The sequence below is a fragment of the Anoplolepis gracilipes genome, chromosome 6 (assembly GCF_047496725.1).
Source record: "Anoplolepis gracilipes chromosome 6, ASM4749672v1, whole genome shotgun sequence".
Taxonomy (NCBI): domain Eukaryota; kingdom Metazoa; phylum Arthropoda; class Insecta; order Hymenoptera; family Formicidae; genus Anoplolepis; species Anoplolepis gracilipes.
Window position 1 is genome coordinate 1,471,753 of NC_132975.1, and position 18,569 is coordinate 1,490,321.

The 18,569-nt window shown below is 36.6% G+C and overlaps 1 protein-coding gene across 14 annotated transcripts in view; it reads left to right on the forward strand.

Annotated features, from left to right (window-relative positions):
• The window catches only part of Atg4a (Autophagy-related 4a), a 278,503-nt gene that overhangs the window by 119,970 nt on the left and 139,964 nt on the right, over positions 1-18,569 (forward strand). For 2 of the 14 annotated variants that reach the window (XM_072894313.1, XM_072894315.1), the window contains 2 exons: positions 2,474-2,662; positions 3,773-4,046. The exons of 6 other annotated variants lie outside the window; for them this stretch is intronic. In XM_072894313.1, the coding sequence (XP_072750414.1) occupies positions 2,474-2,662; positions 3,773-3,909 (326 nt within the window). In that variant the 3' untranslated portion in view covers positions 3,910-4,046. Of the gene's footprint in view, positions 1-446; positions 1,490-2,473; positions 2,663-3,772; positions 4,048-18,569 lie in introns of those variants that run through there. 6 more of the 14 variants (XM_072894302.1, XM_072894303.1, XM_072894316.1 and 3 more) reach the window with 5 other exon arrangements.

Here is an 18,569-nt window from a genome sequence, read left to right on the forward strand (position 1 = left end):
ATGATATATAATAGTAAGAGATTACTATTCAAGATATTCAGAAATAAAGGCACTTACGAAATTGACAGCACAGGCAGTTATCGATTTTTGCAAGACAATTTTTTCCAGACATGGAGTACTGGAAGAAATGCGAAGTGATTGTGGAACGCAATTTGGTGAAATAGAAACAACTAAATTTCACAAATTCGCTAAAAAATACGGATTTATACATAAAACATCTAGTCCTAGATTCGCACAAAGTAATGGATTTGCAGAATCCGCAGTCAAACTGTGCAAATCCGCTAGTAAAAATGCTGCTTAAGAAAAATCAAAATCCATATAAAGCACTTTTAGAATATCGGGCAACACCATTAACTAATAGATACAGTCCAGCAAAATTACGGGACGAAGAATCCGCTCCATCCATCTACCCATCAATCCCAAGCGACTAATTCCCTCTGTTCCAGATACACGAAAATTAAAGGAAAAAGAAGAGAAAAGAAGGGAAAACCAGAAGAAGAATTATGACAGTCACCACGGAGTGAGGACCAGACATGAACTCAAAGAAAAGGACAGAGTCTGAATAAAAGATCTCAGAGTGTGGGGTAATGTTTTAAAGAAAGCGGAAGCACCAAGGTCATACATTATAAACACTCCTGGAGGACAATTCCGCAGAAACATGTTCCATTTAATCCCAATATCTAGTAATCCAGAAGAGCAGATACCTAAAGAAGGAGACCAAGTAAAGAGTCAAGAAAGCTAGAGACAAAACTTCAAAGAGGGAAGTAAAGAGAAAGTAACCCGGCAGTCAGAGATAGAACAGAGCACAGACCAAGGATATCAAGAGCAAACTCCAAGAAGAAGCGAACGCGTACGCAAACCCGCCAGAAGATTAATAAACGAAATATAATTAATAAATCTAAGGGGGAGATGTGGTGTAGGCGCATGCGAGTGTACAGGAGCAGCGGCCGGCAGAGGGCAGCAGCTGGCAGGAGAGACGGAGAATAAAGAGAGCTTAGAAATATTAACATAATTAACGTTAGTTATTGCTCTGGACTGTTCACTCACCCTTACGGTCACGTCTACTCAAATGGGCATACTACACAGTATGTATCATTTTTAAGAAATATCATGGTTGTATATATTGTAAAAAATAAGAATAATTCGTAAATAAAAAATTTTTATTGAGATAATTATAATATTTCTTATTAACGTTTCTAATAATTAATTTTACATATTATAGGGAACGTTGTCAAAGTGTGGTAGCTTTTGAGATATGGAAAAAATATAATCATACAATTATAATCATTAATATACATCGTCAACATGTGTTAGCGTTATTAGATAACTATGTTTTCGAATATTTTTATTATGTAATTTCTTCGTTTCTACTATCTTTATTAATATAAATTGTAATATTTTGTAAATATTTTGTAATTAAATAATTTTTGTAAATATTTTGTAATTAAATAATTTTAATTACAAAATTAAAGAATGGACAAATACAAATTCAATCAAGCAAAATAATCTATATATCATAAGTTATTAGAATATAAAACATAATCACATGAATAAGAAAATAAAATTATTATATCACATAATCAAATAAATTGTAACGGTGCACCTTTCCTGACGCCACGGATCTGCTCGTCGGTTCCAAGGTTTGGGAAGAGGGAAGACTTGGATTCACAAAAAACCATACGGTCTAGTGACACAGAAAGTTTGTTCAAAGGCCAATTACAGAAATGCAAGAAATTTATATATGCATGTTCGCAAGCATGGTAGTATTCAGTATTTACAAGCGGAATTGATCGCGGCGCAGATGTTTACTCGAGCGATCATAAAGCGGGGCTGTTCGCAGTTGTGGAAGCGCATGCGAGTTGGTTTGAGCCTAAGATACAAGATACAAGAAGCTTAATCTAGTCAGTCGAGACTTAAACCTAAGTGTACATGCGTGTGCGTGTGCGTGTCGTGTGCGTGTCGTGTGTGTGTGTGTGTGTGTGTGTGTGTGCGTATGCGTGTGTGTGTGTGTGTGTGTGTGTGTGTGCGTATGCGTGTGTGTGTGTGTGTGTAAGTGAATTGATCGCGGCGCAGATGTTTACTCGAGCGATCATAAAGCGGGGCTGTTCGCAGTTGTGGAAGCGCATGCGAGTTGGTTTGAGCCTAAGATACAAGATACAAGAAGCTTAATCTAGTCAGTCGAGACTTAAACCTAAGTGTACATGCGTGTGCGTGTGCGTGTGCGTGTCGTGTGCGTGTCGTGTGTGTGTGTGTGTGTGTGTGTGTGTGCGTATGCGTGTGTGTGTGTGTGTGTGTGTGTGTGTGCGTATGCGTGTGTGTGTGTGTGTAAGTGCGTGTGCGTGAACGTGAGCGTGTGTGTGTGTATATGTCTTTTTTGCTTTATTTGCTTTTTATTTTTGAAAATCATTATAGTATTATACAATGATTGTAAATTACATTTTATATAAACATATATAAAATATATATTTTACAGCATTAAAAGGATATATAAAAACAAATTTTGGAGTATTGTATAATAATAATTTAAATAAAAAAATTGGTTGCGGATCTATCACTGATGGATGTTTTAAGTTAGAGGTGCATATAATGGATTTTGACGAGGAAGCATATAATTTAATGAAAGGGGACAAAATTAAAATAATTGGCGAAATGCAAAGCAATGGTAAAATATTTATATATTTATTACTATTAAATTTTTATCTTTAATTTTAAACTTTGTTAAATATAATTTATATAAATGTTGGCGCACACACAATACATATAACCATATATATATATTTTTTTCTTTCTTATATTTTCTGTCTTTATTTATTGTATGAAAAAAAGAATAAAGAAAGATAAAGTCGCTGAATCGGATATCGAACCCGAGAAAAAAAGAATAATTAAAAAATAATTAGAGAAACAACTTTTATTGTTATTTTGTTATAAAAGAATTAAAATTATGATTAAATTGTACAATTCTTGTACTACAATTGTATAATACAATTATACATTACATTTGTATTGAATAATATAATTGTACAATACATGTAATTGTATTGTAATATATATAACTGTATACATTTATATACTTAATTAGGTATTAACAATATTTCTTCACAAACTTATTTTTTCAAACTTTTTCTCAAAATAATTCATTCTCTTATTTAACATTTTTATTTTAAATTTATTTTAATAATTTATATTATTTATTATTCTTCTAATTAATTGTCATTCTTTTTGTTATTTTTTCTGCATATATATATAAGATGTCCGACAAACGTTTAAAGGATTCCTTGATTAATTTGGAGACGATTTTTCCTCATGGAAAATGTCACGGAAGGTTCATTTTTTTGCAAACTTACAATCTGTGCCATTATATATCTTTATAATTAAGCCTCAAATTAAAATTTTATTAAACTAAACTTTATCTGAAATTAACTAAAAAATGTAATTCTGTTAATCTTTTAACTCCAAAATGTTTAGCTTTTGCGAAAAATTCCTTTTTTAATCGCTTATAATTCAAAGATTATTGATGTCTCAACATTTTTGCTGAAGAAAAATCATCTCCAAATTAACCACAGAATCCGTCCTTAAACATTGTTCCGTTTGTTCCGTTTGTTACACCTTGTATAGAAAGCGTGTGCATGCGTGTACGTATGCGTGTTTGTGGGTGTGTACATATAATCAAATATTAAGTATTTTTTATATGATCACATATGAAAATTTATTTTTTAGAATTTATATACACACATATCTTTTTTCTATAATAACTTGGTGTAAATTTTTACAGTTGATCCGTCCTATTTTATAGTACAAGGTTTAAAAGATATTATAAAATTAGAGGGACGTATGTCTTTGACATCGATAATAAATGTTAACAAAACACTTAAAAAAAAGAGAGAAGAAAGTCCAGAGCAAGAGGTATAATAGAATAACTATGTTGCACATAACTCAAAGTATATAACTACTTAAAATTAAGCTATTTGTAAATTACTTATTTTCTCTTAAAGGCAACTATATATTTTAAAAGCTACTGCATTTTTTTTACCCAAATTGATTTAGCTCATTATTCTGAATATGAAAGTATTAGGATAAAATTATTCAAAAATAATTGTTTTACAAGATATTTTACATTTTATCAAATAATGTCAGATTATGATATAAAATATCGTAAATTCAATATTTAATTTTTGATCACATACTATTATATTTACAAATTTTTACGCAGATTGTTGCGAGAAATCGATTTATATAAAACGATTTATATAAAAACATTAATGATTCCACTTAAAAAAATAAAGTTGATTTCCATATATAATCTTGGAATACATCTAAGATCAATTAATATCCATTTTTTCCTTTGAGTAAACAACTTTTATTTGAAATATTTTTCCGTTTTTTTATGTTTTTTTATATGTTTAAAAATATTTGCCTGTAGCTAATAAAATGAATAGTTACACACACACACACACACACACGCACGCACGCACGCACGCACGCACGCACGCACGCACGCACGCACGCACGCACGCACGCACGCACGCACGCACGCACGCACGCACGCACACACACGTGTGTGTGTGTGTGTATGTTGAGATTTGATATGTAGGCGTGGCTTAAATTAATATAATATCAAATAGGACACAATTTTCAAATATCAAATAAAATTTTAATCTTTTATTATCATAATTTTTATTTTAATTAATTAATTTTTTTCTAATTTTTTAAAATAATTTTCAATATACACAGCGTGCATTTATTTATGAAAAAGTTAAGTATAAGTTTTTTTTTAAATTTACTTGTATGTAAACTGAACAAAAAACTTTTTATTTTCGTAACGTTATGAAACCACCTCTGATTCTATATTTATATTTTATTTTTGATATTTATATTTTTAATAAAATAATTATTCGCAATTCCTAGAAAAAGGAATCTATTAATAGTTGTATACCTTTTCACCAGATGTTAGAGCGTTTTATGTCAGATCACAATGTATGTATGTATATATGCTCTGTGCGTGCGTGGGTGTGTGTGGGTGTGAGTGTGGGTGTGTGAGGGTATGTGGGATGTGTGTGTGTGTATGAGTATGTGTATACGAGTGTGTGTGTATGAGTGTGTGTATATATATGTATATAACTACAGATAATTACATTATAACTTATAAATTTTTTCTTATAGTATCAGAAGAATAAAAAAAATAAACAAGAATAAAATGAATAAAGCTATTATTTTGTTTGATGTAAAAAAGTAATTTTGGTTTATATGTTTGAATGGTTTATGACATAAGTAAGCTTTGTATAGTATTATAAATAAAAATCATTTGCTGATACAACAAATGATATAATTATTATTATTATTATAATAATTATTATTATTATAATTATTATTATTATTATAATAATTATTATTATTATAATTATTATTATTATTATAATTATTATTATTATTACATATACATATATATATGTATATACTTATATTTATACTTTATGTAGATATATATATATATGTATGCGTATATACCTATAATGTAGAAAATTACGCGCGCGTAGCGCGCGCTTGTATTGTTCTAGTTATATAAATTACAAAACAAATATAGTCAAATGTATAAAATTCGGAATCAGTAGTATTCATAATTTACAATCTTGAAACAAGGACGACCGAGTCTCACGACGTGTTCAACAGGACTTCTCCTCTCTAGTTTTTAAGTTAGGAGGAAATTGATGAACTGAATATTAATGAATTCATATAAAAGTCTGAAAGAATAATAGATAATGGTGACCATACTAAATAGCGAAGTATTTATAAGAAAAGATGATAAGAAGGTAGTAAACAACTAAATGTATAAAAAAAATTTTTTTTAAGAAATGAATGCTATATATCATAAAAAATAAAAGTAAAAGCCAATGTAATTAGACATTAAAGACTGAATAATTAAGATGATCGGTCAGAACTTACTTTAGTTTAAATAACGGAGTAAAGACAAGTAGTCGTTATGAAAGGAACCACATTTCGTGAGAACACTTGAGTAGGTATAATAAAAGAGTTCTAATCCAGGGATCTGAGGGGGGTGAGGTAAGCGGGGGGGACGAGGCGAGGTACCTCGCGCCCCATACTGACAGGGGGTACCAAATGTCCCCCCAGATTGAGGGAGAAGGGGGAGGTACCAAATGTCCCTCCCAGATTGAGGAGGAAGGGTGGTACCAAAAAACCCCCCTGATTGAGGGAGGAGGGGGGGGCATACGTATGGTCCCGCACGTGGAGGGAGTGTCCTCTCCGACTGACTGCGGAGGTCTGATGGTGAGAGAGAGGAATGTCAACTGTTATAGATAAAATAATCACTCCACTCTGTTTATCCATAATGTATATTTGCAAATAATTACGTTCGCAACGCGTTAGAGGGAGACGGTGCGATAGACGTTCGCAACGTGGTAAAGGGAGACGGTGCGATAGACGTTCGCAACGTGGTAGAGGGAGACGGTGCGATAGACGTTCGCAACGCGGTAGAGGGAGACGATGCGATAGACGTTCGCAACGCGGTAGAGGGAGAAGGTGCTATAGGCGTTCGCAACGCGTTAGAGGGAGACGGTGCTATAGGCGTTCTATATAGCGTAGGACAAGGAGAGCATGACGTGGTGTGAGAAGGAAAGCGCTTTATGTGTATGACAAGGGAGTGCATGATGATAGGAAAAGGAGAACATGATGGTAGGAAAAGGAGATATGGGTGCGAGAGAAAAGAATAGAGAGGAAGAAGGAGAGCGAGAAGAAGAGCGTGTTATGGGGTGCGAGAGAAAGAATAGAGAGGAAGGAGGATAGCGGAGGCGCGATAAGACGGAGGCTAAGGCGTATGCGAGAAAAAAGATAATTTTTGTATGTTAAGTTTTTTTATAATATTAAATGTTATCTTATTATCTAATTATTTTTAATACAGAGGAAGAAGGATGGGATAGATGATCAAGGTGGATAAGTAATAAATATATATAAGTTTAACATAAATTTTTATTTAAAAAGATTTGTTACAAGTATCATAAAGTATATCATTTATAGCACACGCCAACAATTCGCAATCTACGAGTGATCCGCTATCGAACGCGTCACTCTCGCGAATCGCTTTCACAGCATCATTTACATTAGTAATATTGTTACGTTGCAAAACGTTACAAAATTGTTTAAATTTTTCATTCACGAGATGTATATTTTGACACAACCATGAATGCATATGATCGATACAATCTTCAAAATCGAATAAATGTAATAATATTTGAGGTTGCATATACAAAGACTTATTAGATAATGTTAATTTAACAATCCTCGATCCGTTTAATGCAATCATTTGGATAGATAGATCGCAGATCCATAATGGTTGACTTTCAGTCGATTGTACATGTCGTTCAATGTCTGTACGTTTCTGCATCAATGAGTGCCAGAGTACGATAGGCAATACTAATCGATTACCTCGGTTGTCACCATATATCAATTCCACATACGACATAGCTCCAACACTTATTCCAATCTCCAAATATTTGTAAGATGTCGGGATTAAGATATACCTTCTCCCAAGTATGCAAACCGCACGACGAGATGAAACGCTATATAAAATATTAAAATATATTAAAAAATAATATTTAGAAAATAATATTTAGAAAATAATATTTAGAAAATAATATTTAGAAAATAATATTTAGAAAATAATATTTAGAAAATAATTGAAACTTACATTTTTTTTTTATTGAATTTTACCGTTCTCAATCGGAATGTAAAAATTCATCTTGCTGGTTTCTTTTGTGGAGCACATTTTTTAGCACAACCTTATGCACGGACGACTGATGCGATACTAAACTATTGAAAGTACTGCGAGCAATTTGTAATATCGCAAAACGTAATAAGGAGGGGAGTATTTCTGACGTAATTTTGCAAGCGCCAATGTAAGGCTGCTAAAAATTATTAAAAATCGCGTCCCCACATGCTTTCTCGAGCGCCGTGTGTGGCTGCCGTATGATGAAATCGATTCAAATGTATACGGCGGTTGAAATATTCGGTTACAAATGTATACGACACAGCGAGAGATAATATTTTGGCTAAATGATAACATAAACAGAACGTCGACAGTACGGATGTTTGCACTAAAGAATAACGCGTCGACAGTACGAATGTTTGTGCTAAAGAATAACGTTTCGCATAGTGGGTGGGCATTATCATGTATATTTGACTATAAATATAAATAACAAATATAATCCTATGCGTAGAGGATGTCATATTATATTACATTACCACGAAATATGTGTGAGATAAAGAGACGTGATATTATAGAAATGACGAATGTTTACACGAAAGAATAACGTTTTTGCAACATGAAAAGAATATAACGATTAGATATAAATCAGAACAGAGAGTCACATCTCGCTATTATTGTCAAAGCTTGCACGAGTGTACCTTATATGTAAAAAATGGAGCAGGTTTTAACGCATCAATCCACCTTGATAAATTCGGTAGAGGAGTACTTTGCGTGGGAAGTGCGATGCGATGATTATATCAAGTCGTTGGAAGAGCAGAGTCTAATTAAACGACCGCGAATATCGATCGGATATCGACAATTGTTGATCGCAAAGATCGCGCGACTCGAAGGACTGAAAAATGCGTTGCGCAAACGTTTCGTACATGCGGGTGTCGGACACAGCGCGCATCAAGCTGCACTATTTTGGCGAGAAATTGATACAGCGTTCGAGAACCGTATATCGACTGGTGCGATAATTAATATCAATTATATCGAACCTCGCCAGTTTCTCGAAGACGCGAATGATATCGTGCTCGAACATGTGCGAGACGCTATCGAAACACACTGCAGTGTGAAAGTGAATACTGTGTTTAACGGTGAGTTTGTGGCGGGTGAAAAGCACGACAATAAAAGTATAAGTACAAAAAATTGTGAACTATTTCGTACATCTGATTTACGCGAATGGTACGAGCAACGTGTTATCGAGCCCACTTTAGCATCTCTCGAAGAATTTCAAAAACGTGATAGTGGGTGAGCATTATCGCGTATACTTAATTTGACTGTAAATATAAATAAATAATCCTATGCGTGCGGGATGTCATATTATATTACCGCGAAAGATAATGATGAAGCGAGCGGTAGTTAACGTGCAATCCAAAGACAATGCATGTTTCGCATGGGCGACTGCTGCTATGTATTCCGCTGAAAGAAGGGTTGAACGAGAATTATCGTACCCGCGTTATACGGATGTGCTAAATCTTCGAGACATTGAGTTTCCAGTGACTCTTAATCAAATTAAAAAGTTTGAAATTAACAACAATATTTCAATATTGTGTATACCATCGAAAACGAAAATATTGTTCCTGTTCGTCTTTCGAAGCAAAAGAGGGACAAGCACGCCAATTTGCTCTACATTCAAGATGCGCAAGATATCAGACATTTCGCGTGGATCAAGAATTTATCGCGACTCGTGAGTTCGCAACTCAATAAACACAATGGACAAAAATATATCTGCGATCGGTATGTATATTTTAATATTATTAATTTTTCTTCAAAATATATATAATTATTATTCCTATTTTATAGATGTTAAAATAAATACATAATTATTATTTCTTTTTTATAGATGTCTACATTATTTTTATTCGAATGAGAAACTACAGTCACATACTGTAGACTGCGGGAAGATGAATGACTGCGCTATTCGATTATCGAGCGATAAAGATAAGTGGCTCGCTTTTAACAACTATAACAGGAAGGAGCAGGTTCCTTTCGTCGTGTATGCCGACCTGGAATGTGTTTTGAGAAAGACGGACAAAGAAAAAGCAGAAAAAAATGTATGCCGGCATCATCAAGTATTTAGTATCGCTTATTATGTACATTGCTCGTACGATAATTCGTTATCCGCGTATCATTCTCGTCGCGAAGCCAATTGCGTCGCATGGTTTGCTGAAGAATTAAAAAATTTAGCAACGCGCGTGAAAACAATTTTATCTACAAATCTTCCCATGATAAATTTGACGCGCGAAGAATTGGAAAAGTTTAATAGCGCTACTCAATGTCACATATGTGAGAAACCATTCGTGGAAGACGATACGCGCGTACACGATCATTGTCACCTCACTGGGCGGTACAGAGGTCCCGCGCATTCAAATTGCAATCTAAATTATAAGGAATCCTTTTATATTCCAATTATTTTCCACAATTTATCCGGTTACGATTCACATTTTATAATTGAGGAAATAGCCACAGCGTTCGAAGGAAGAATCGATCTACTTCCGATAACTAAAGAAAAATACGTTTCATTTACGAAAATGTTAAACTTACGGAAGACAATTCGCGAAATGACATTAAATTACGTTTCATCGATTTTTTTAAATTTCTCACAACAAGTCTCAACAAATTAGCATCTTTTCTCAGTAAAGATAAATTAAAAATTTTACAATCTGAATATCAAAATTTTCGAGTAGAAAACTTTGATCTGTTAACGCGAAAAGGTGTCTTTCCGTACGAATATATCGATTGTGTAGATAAATTGCACGATACATGTTTACCTCCGCGCGAATTATTTAACAGTTCCTTGACCGATGACACAGTATCCGAGAGCGATTACGCGCACGCCGAGACTGTTTGAAACCGATTCTCCATTAGAACGCTAGGCGAATATAGCGATCTATATTTAAAAATTGATGTCTTGTTATTAGCCGATGTTTTTGAAAATTTTCGTGACAATTGTATCAAGAGTTACGGGCTCGACCCTGCGCATTACTATACTCTTCCCGGATACACGTGGGATGCCATGTTGAAGCATACAAACATTAATTTGAATTGCTCACTGACATCGATATAGTAATGTTTATAGAACGAGGTATACGCGGTGGTTTGAGTCAATGTTCCAACAGATACGCGCATGCTAATAACAAGTACATGCAGTCATATGACCCATTGAAACCGTCAACGTATCTAATGTATTTCGATGTAAATAATTTATACGGATGGGCAATGTGTCAACCTTTGCCTTACGCTAGTTTTCAATGGGTCGACAATATATGCAATTTTGATCTATCATCAATCGCATCCGATTCGCCTATAGCCTATGTCCTCGAAGTCGATCTCGAGTACCCGCAACATCTTCACGACGCACATACTGACTTTCCGTTTTGTCCGACACGTGACAAGCTACCCGGCAAGCGAGAGAACAAGTTGCTCGCAACCTTATACGATAAGAAACGATATGTAATACACTACCGCAATCTGCAGCAATGTACGCGACACGGTCTTCGTGTTACAAAAATTCATCGCATATTACAATTCGCGCAATCTCCATGGTTACGTACATATATTGAATTAAACACGCAATTTAGAACAATGGCGAAAAATGATTTTGAAAAGAATTTATATAAATTAAAGAATAATTCAGTTTTCAGCAAAACGATGGAAAATGTGCGCAGTCGCGTAGATGTTAAACTTACAATAAAATGGGACGATAGTTACGGCGCAGAGGCAATGATCGCGAAACCAAATTTTAATAGCAGGAGCATTTTTTCGGAAAATTTAATCGCTGTGGAATTGCGTAGACTCGAGGTGAAGTTTTACAAACCAATCTATGTAGGTATGTGTATACTTGATGTATCCAAGATGTGTTTGTATGAATTTCATCACGATTACATGATTCCAATGTATAAAGAAAAATGTAAAGTCATGTACACCGACACGGATAGTTTCATATATCACATTGAGTGCGAAGACGTGTACGAGAATATGAAGCGCGACATCGGCAAGTTCGACACGAGCGACTATGCGATAGACAATGCGTACGGTATACCGCTCGTGAATAAAAAGGTACCGGGTCTGATGAAGGATGAAAACAACGGTATGATAATGACAGAATTTGTCGGGCTTAGAGCAAAAATGTATGCGCTAAAAGTAGATGGTAAAAAGAATACGAAAAAGATAAAAGGTGTCAAGAATAGCGTAGTCGCGAAAACGATAACATTTGACGATTACATGCAATGTTTGAACGAAGGAATTGAAATGACGCGACAGCAATCGACTATAAGATCAAAAATGCATAAAGTATATACCATGCGGCAGAAAAAAATTGCTCTAAGTCCACACGATGATAAACGGTATATAATACCTAAAAATATCGATACGCTACTATGGAGGCATTACAGAATACCGTTGTAAAAAGAAAAAAAGGTATATATTTGAATATTATATATTTATATTTTTATATATTTATATATATATATATATATATGTGTAAACTTTATATAATATTTGTTATATTTTTACAATACATTATTTTTATGTATCCAAGAATTCCGTGAACTATCGAATCCCTTTTCGAATATCTTTTCCACAAGATATATATCGGGATTAGCAACGCGTTGTAGTTCGTATTCGTAAAATCCACCGGCGACGGGATTTCCGCGCGAATCTTTTAATATATATGTCACGGGATTAGTTTTCTGTATCTTAACAATTTCAAACACTTCGGTGGTCCAATTTGGTGTGTAGCCTTTTTCGAATAAAGTCTTGAATTTACTCACGCGCACCGAATCGCCTATTTTAAATTTCGCCGGCGCCGCAATCTTTACGTTGCTGTACACCGTATTTAAAAGTTTCTCCGCGACGGCTGGAGTAACATCGACAGGTCTCATACCGATAGTGCGATGTTTTTGCGTGTTGTACTCTTCAACGAGTCTCGATAGTTCGTCGATCCACTTGTAGTTTCCATTGAGCGTAAACATTTTCCACATTTTATTCTTCAAAGTACGATTGAAGCGTTCCACGATCGAGGCTTTCATGACGGAATATGTCGAATAATGATTAATATTGTGTTTCTTCATGAGGTTTTGTACATTTGCATTGTAAAATTCTTTTCCTTGATCGGTTTGAAAATTTTTCGGGCATCTCGCATCGTCTCGAATTATCTCTGCAATCGCATCGGCCGTCTCGCTTCCACCTTTACTCTTGAGCGGTACGACCCACGCATACTTGCTCAACACATCGATAACAGTGAGTATGTAATTGTATCCCTTGTTGACTCGAGCATACGGACGCATATCGACGATGTCGGCTTGCCACAGATCATCGTATCCCCGCACTATGACGTGTCTTCGGGAAAAATTTTTTCTCGCTGGCGCGTGCAGCTCGTTTACCAATTGCCGTCTCTCCAAACTATGTTGATTCTTTGTTTTGTCAGTTTTTCTCGATGGTCGTTTGTTGTTTGCTTTTTTATCACTCATTTGCGTTTATCGTCCTTTAATAACCGTTTTTTAAGTTCCGTTTTTTTCTATGTTTTTTCACGTTTTCTGACCCGTTCTTAATCCGTTCTTGCGTTGTTCACCGCCGTCCTTCACCTATTTGAAAATCGTTCTTGACCCGTTCGCAACCTTTTTCACAGTCGTTTTTGACTCGTTCGTAGCCGCTTTTGACCCGTTCGTAGTCTCGTTCACAGACGTCTTTTGAACGATCGTAGGAGTTCTTGAGTTGTTTGTAACCTTGAGTGTAGCCGTGAAGAACGTGTTTGTAGCCTCGTTCACAGCCCTCCTTGAGATGCTCATAGCCTCATTCGAGGCTGTTGTTGCTGCTGCTGCTGCTAGGTCGTTCACTACCACTGCCACTCATTGTAGTTAGATAGCAGTTCGGTAATTCTTCGTAGCAGTTCGATAATTGTTCGCAGCCGTTCGATAATCCTTCGTAGCTGTTCGATAACCGTTCGATAGCCGCTCCTAATCCGTTCACTGATGCTCATTCAGGTTGATAGCTGTCTCTGAATTAGCGTTAGCCGCGCATTGAAGTTTGTTTAGCGCAATCTGTAATGCTCGCACGTCCTTCTCAAGCGAAGTAAGTTTCTCGTTTGATTCTTTCTGTCGATTCATTAATCTTTTAACGCAGGCCTGCGCCAATTTGTTGACGGCATCGGTGTCAGGTTGCGCTACACGGCGAATCTTACGCGACCTCGCATCGAAATCTGTCACGACGCGACACAGAGCGTTTTCGTGCACATAACTTTTTACCAATCTATCCCAAGAGCCGTTTGTACCGGTTGCATCATTTCTTGAATCGAATAAGCCAAATTTGTTGATAGGCATTTTTTTCCGACGCTTCGTAAATTGTCACGCGACGCTGATCGACTGATTAGTTTTGTCGAGACATCATTCAATTTATAATAAGACCACCTTCCCGAAGTTCTTCGATAATCGACATGATTTCATTGTCGTGAGCATTGTTACCGGCTCGACGCGAAGCATCCAGTAATCGCAGACGATCTACCAACTCGTTTGGATCGTTCCAATGCACGTAGTCGATCTTATTGTCATTTAGAGTCATAGCGCGCGGTAGTATACCTTTTCCAGCTTTTCTGCTAGAAAATAACGGTGCAATTACATTTTTATACTTATATCCTTTAGTCCCTAATACTGGATTAGTGCTTTGTTCCCACGTTTATGCGCATTCGTCGCTAGTAATATACTTTTATATTTAAGCAAATCATCTTTGGTGTATATTTCATCGTCGGGGATTTTTTTGAAAATTAATTCATAGAGACCCGGCGTTCCTGTATATTTTACTTCATTGATAATTATATTATCATTTTTATCTACGTCAAAATGTTTATCACAGAGGATTATTCCATTGTTAGAAAACTTAATGCCGTACACATAATCCATAGCATTATCTTTATCTTGATTCATAACAGTTAATATATATTTTTGTCCGAGTGGACTTAAATGCTCTCGAAATATGTTTACACCTACGGACGTTTGCAATTCACGTTGAACCGTTGTAACCAACGAATCGGATGTAGTTTCAAAAATTTCGTCGGCGGGTGGTTGCTCGTACGATAATTGACGCGGTTGCGCAATTTCTATCTGAGTAGATGTGTCCGGTATCGTTCGTCTTTGATTCGGTGTAGAAGTTATCGGCAAATCATTTAATGAGACATTTAATCGTTTTTGCTTTGAGCTCAAATCATTCAATGAGATTCTTGGTCGTTTTTTAACTTTAATAATTTTCTTTTCCACATGGTCTTTTTCGAGTATATCAAACGGCTCGATTTTCGATATATCGGATTCTACATCGTTGGTATTTTGAACAAGCTGTTTTAGAGGCTCGCTAATTGGCTTAAACTGTTTCTCCAACGCTACATTTTCCTCAATTTTACCAGTTTTTAACGCGCGATATTTTTTGAATTGACTCGCTCGTCTGTACAATTTTTCGCGCAATCTTTTCACGATCACTGTTATCACTCATGTTTTTTATGTAGACGGTGCTCTGTCAATGTTTCGATAGCAACTGATCATTTTACGGTACCGCAAATTCATTAAAACCTTTTCTGTAACGTCCATTGCTTATTGAACTGTCTTTGTCAATTACTAGAAATCCATACTTGTGCTGCCAACATTTTTGACATAACGCGCTAAAATCATCGTACGACATGTCAGTATTTACATGATGTTGTACACATGTCGCAAGTTTGTACCGTCTTGTTTAAATAAAATCAACAGATTAGCATTGTCGCGTATAAGATGCTTGGGTATCTTGGCATACGTTTGACAGAGATAGAAACAATCGACACTTGAGTGTCGACCCATTGAGAAATACTCTCTTATCGTATCTTGCTTGTCACATGCCACGTCATCAAAGATAAAAACCGAATTCGGAAGCGCCTCTCTCGATGGAATGACATCACTGTTATTAGAACGTAAAGTAACCAATTTCACCTATCGATAATAGTAAATTTTCCAAATATTGATATTTTGGTTGTTGAAGCGATTTTGAATATATGTATAAATTTTCAAAGCGTATGCCGTTTGGACTTTCTATTAAGCTTATCAATAAGTTAGTTTTACCACAATTCGAAGGGCCGCAAATGAGACCGCGTATTGTATTCGGTAATATTTTTCCATGTTTGTGTACTTCTTTTTCAGGCATTAGCCTATTGTCAAAATTTGTTACTTTAATTACCATTGGTTGTAGCACGAATCGTATGACTTGTCTAATCAGACTTAACGATACTTTCTGAGGAGGAGGAGGGGGAGGAGAGCCTATTTATAGATGCGCATCAAATCGAAACCGCTCAGTATCAAACATGTTTCTGTCGAATGACTGTGATATTCTCAACCTTACCTCAGAACAGTTGCAATATATACCGAAGATTATTTTATTGAAACAGTTTGGTCGTTACGTGGAACGTCTGTGGGACAAACTTCCGGAATACATAAAGGCGGATTCAGAGGTTCAGACCTATCGTCGCTGTTTCGAACATTACAATCGACCGTGGCAACGAACGCACATTGACGGTCCAGCGCCGATGATAAAAGATTGTTAAAAGATCGCGCGATAAACGCACTCCCTATCGAATTACATATTCCTGGATATCAGTTTTGCGGACCGGGAACTCGTTTACAAGTACGATTGGTTAGAGGCGATCGAGGCATCAACCCATTGGACGTCGCATGTCGTGAACACGATTTAGTTTACTCGCGAAGCAACGACCTCGGCGAACGACACGTAGCGGATCGTATACTAGCTGCGAGGGCGCGAGAACGTATTACCGCAAAAGATTCGAATTTTGGCGAAAGAGCAGCCGCCACGGCCGTTTGGACGGCCATGAAAGCAAAGACGAAAATGGGTATGGGGATGACAAAATCGTCGACGAAGAAAAAAATTACGAAAAAACGAATACTTCCGGTAGCGAAATGCGGGAGCGTATTACCGATTCTACCAGTGTTGGGTGCTCTCAGATCTCTGATGATTGCTGGAGCGGCTAGTGTAGCAAAGATGGTAAACGACGGAAAAGTTACGCAACGTCAGTTTCAAGAGATGCTACGTCACAATCGCGCCATGGAAGGTCGCGGATTGTATCTCGCGCCATACAAATACGGACGAGGAGTCTCAATGAGAAAGAAGAAAAAAAAACGTCAGAGAGACACTAAAAATGCCAGAGGGTGCAACTACCAACGTACAATTGCTGCAACTGCAGCCGCGAAAATGGTACGAGTCGGACGTGGATTAATATTATCAACGTGAACATTATCCGTGTCGAATGTAATGTCACCGCGGGTGCGTACAACAACGGTAAACTCGTTCATACGATACATGAATTTTCACCGAGGGTACCACCAGGATATAAGATATCGGAAACACCGGCACACATCATTTACCTACCGATCATCGTACGGAGCATTACTGATTTAACATTACGCGTTGTCGATCAGGAAGGACGATTACTCGATTTTCGAGGAGAAGAGATCACCATTATAGTACATGTACGTCGACGGCAAAATTAGCGTGTGATGTTCGTGCTGAACGGATCGAAAGATGTGAGAGCCAACATAATTTTTACGACGCCCGCGACAACAACAACAACATCGAGATTTGCTAATACGCAATCATCTTGCACTAAGAAAAAGAAATTGAACGCATCAAACGTTACGTTTTTACAATCTTTGGGATTCGCGGTGCGAAACATTTGAACGATGACTGACATTCTCAACATCGCGAACGAACCGATCTTTGACGATCGCATCGTCAAGATTGAGACTCACGCATACAACCCATTCGCCAACACAACGTTCGGACACAGTGACGAGATAGAATACCCATATAACAACAGGATCTGTATACATTGCCGTACGAGAGTTTCTTATACATCGAGGGAGAATTGAAGATAAACAATCCAACTGACGGATCTAATGTGGTACTGCAAAATAATTGCGTAGCATTCATGTTTGACGAGATTCGATACGAACTCAATGGCGTGGAGATTGATCGCAACAGAAACGTAGGAATAACAAGTATGCTCAAAAACTATGTAACAATATCATCCGATAGAAGCGTGATTATGAGAAATGCTGGCTGGAGTGATCCAACTACTGTGAATGGACACTTTAATTTTTGCGTACCGCTCTACATGTTATTGAGATTTTGCGAGGATTACAGACGCAGAGTAATTAACGCTCGTCACGAGTTGATCTTAATACGATCGCGCAATGACAACAATTGTCTGGTTGGAGCTTCGGCGGTAGAGCCTGTGATCAACATATTCAAGATACAATGGCGAATACCACATGTGCTGTTGAATGAAATTAAGAAGCTGTCTATGCTCCGCGCTCTGGAAAGCGGACGCTACCTCAGCATGGGTTTTCGCTCGTGGGATCTGTACGAGTTTCCGCTGTTGCAGCGTACAACCAAGCATTCGTGGGCCATTAAGACCGCGACTCAACTGGAGAAACCACGATACGTTATCTTTGCTCTGCAGACAGGTCGGAAGAATGTTATGCTCGAGGATATGAGTAAATTCGACGACTGCAAATTAACAAACATGAAACTTTATCTGAACTCGGAATGTTATCCGTACGACGACATGAATCTGGATTTCGATAAAAACAGATGGTCGATTCTATACGACACGTACGCGCGTTTCTGCAAAAACTATTACAGATACGAGTACCTCGAACCGAGCCTCACCGTTTCACTGTTTCTACTTTACGGTCCGTTTGTAATCATCGATTGTTCTCGACAAAACAAATCGGTGAAAAATTCTACCGTAGACGTAAGAATAGAATTTGATTGCAAAGAA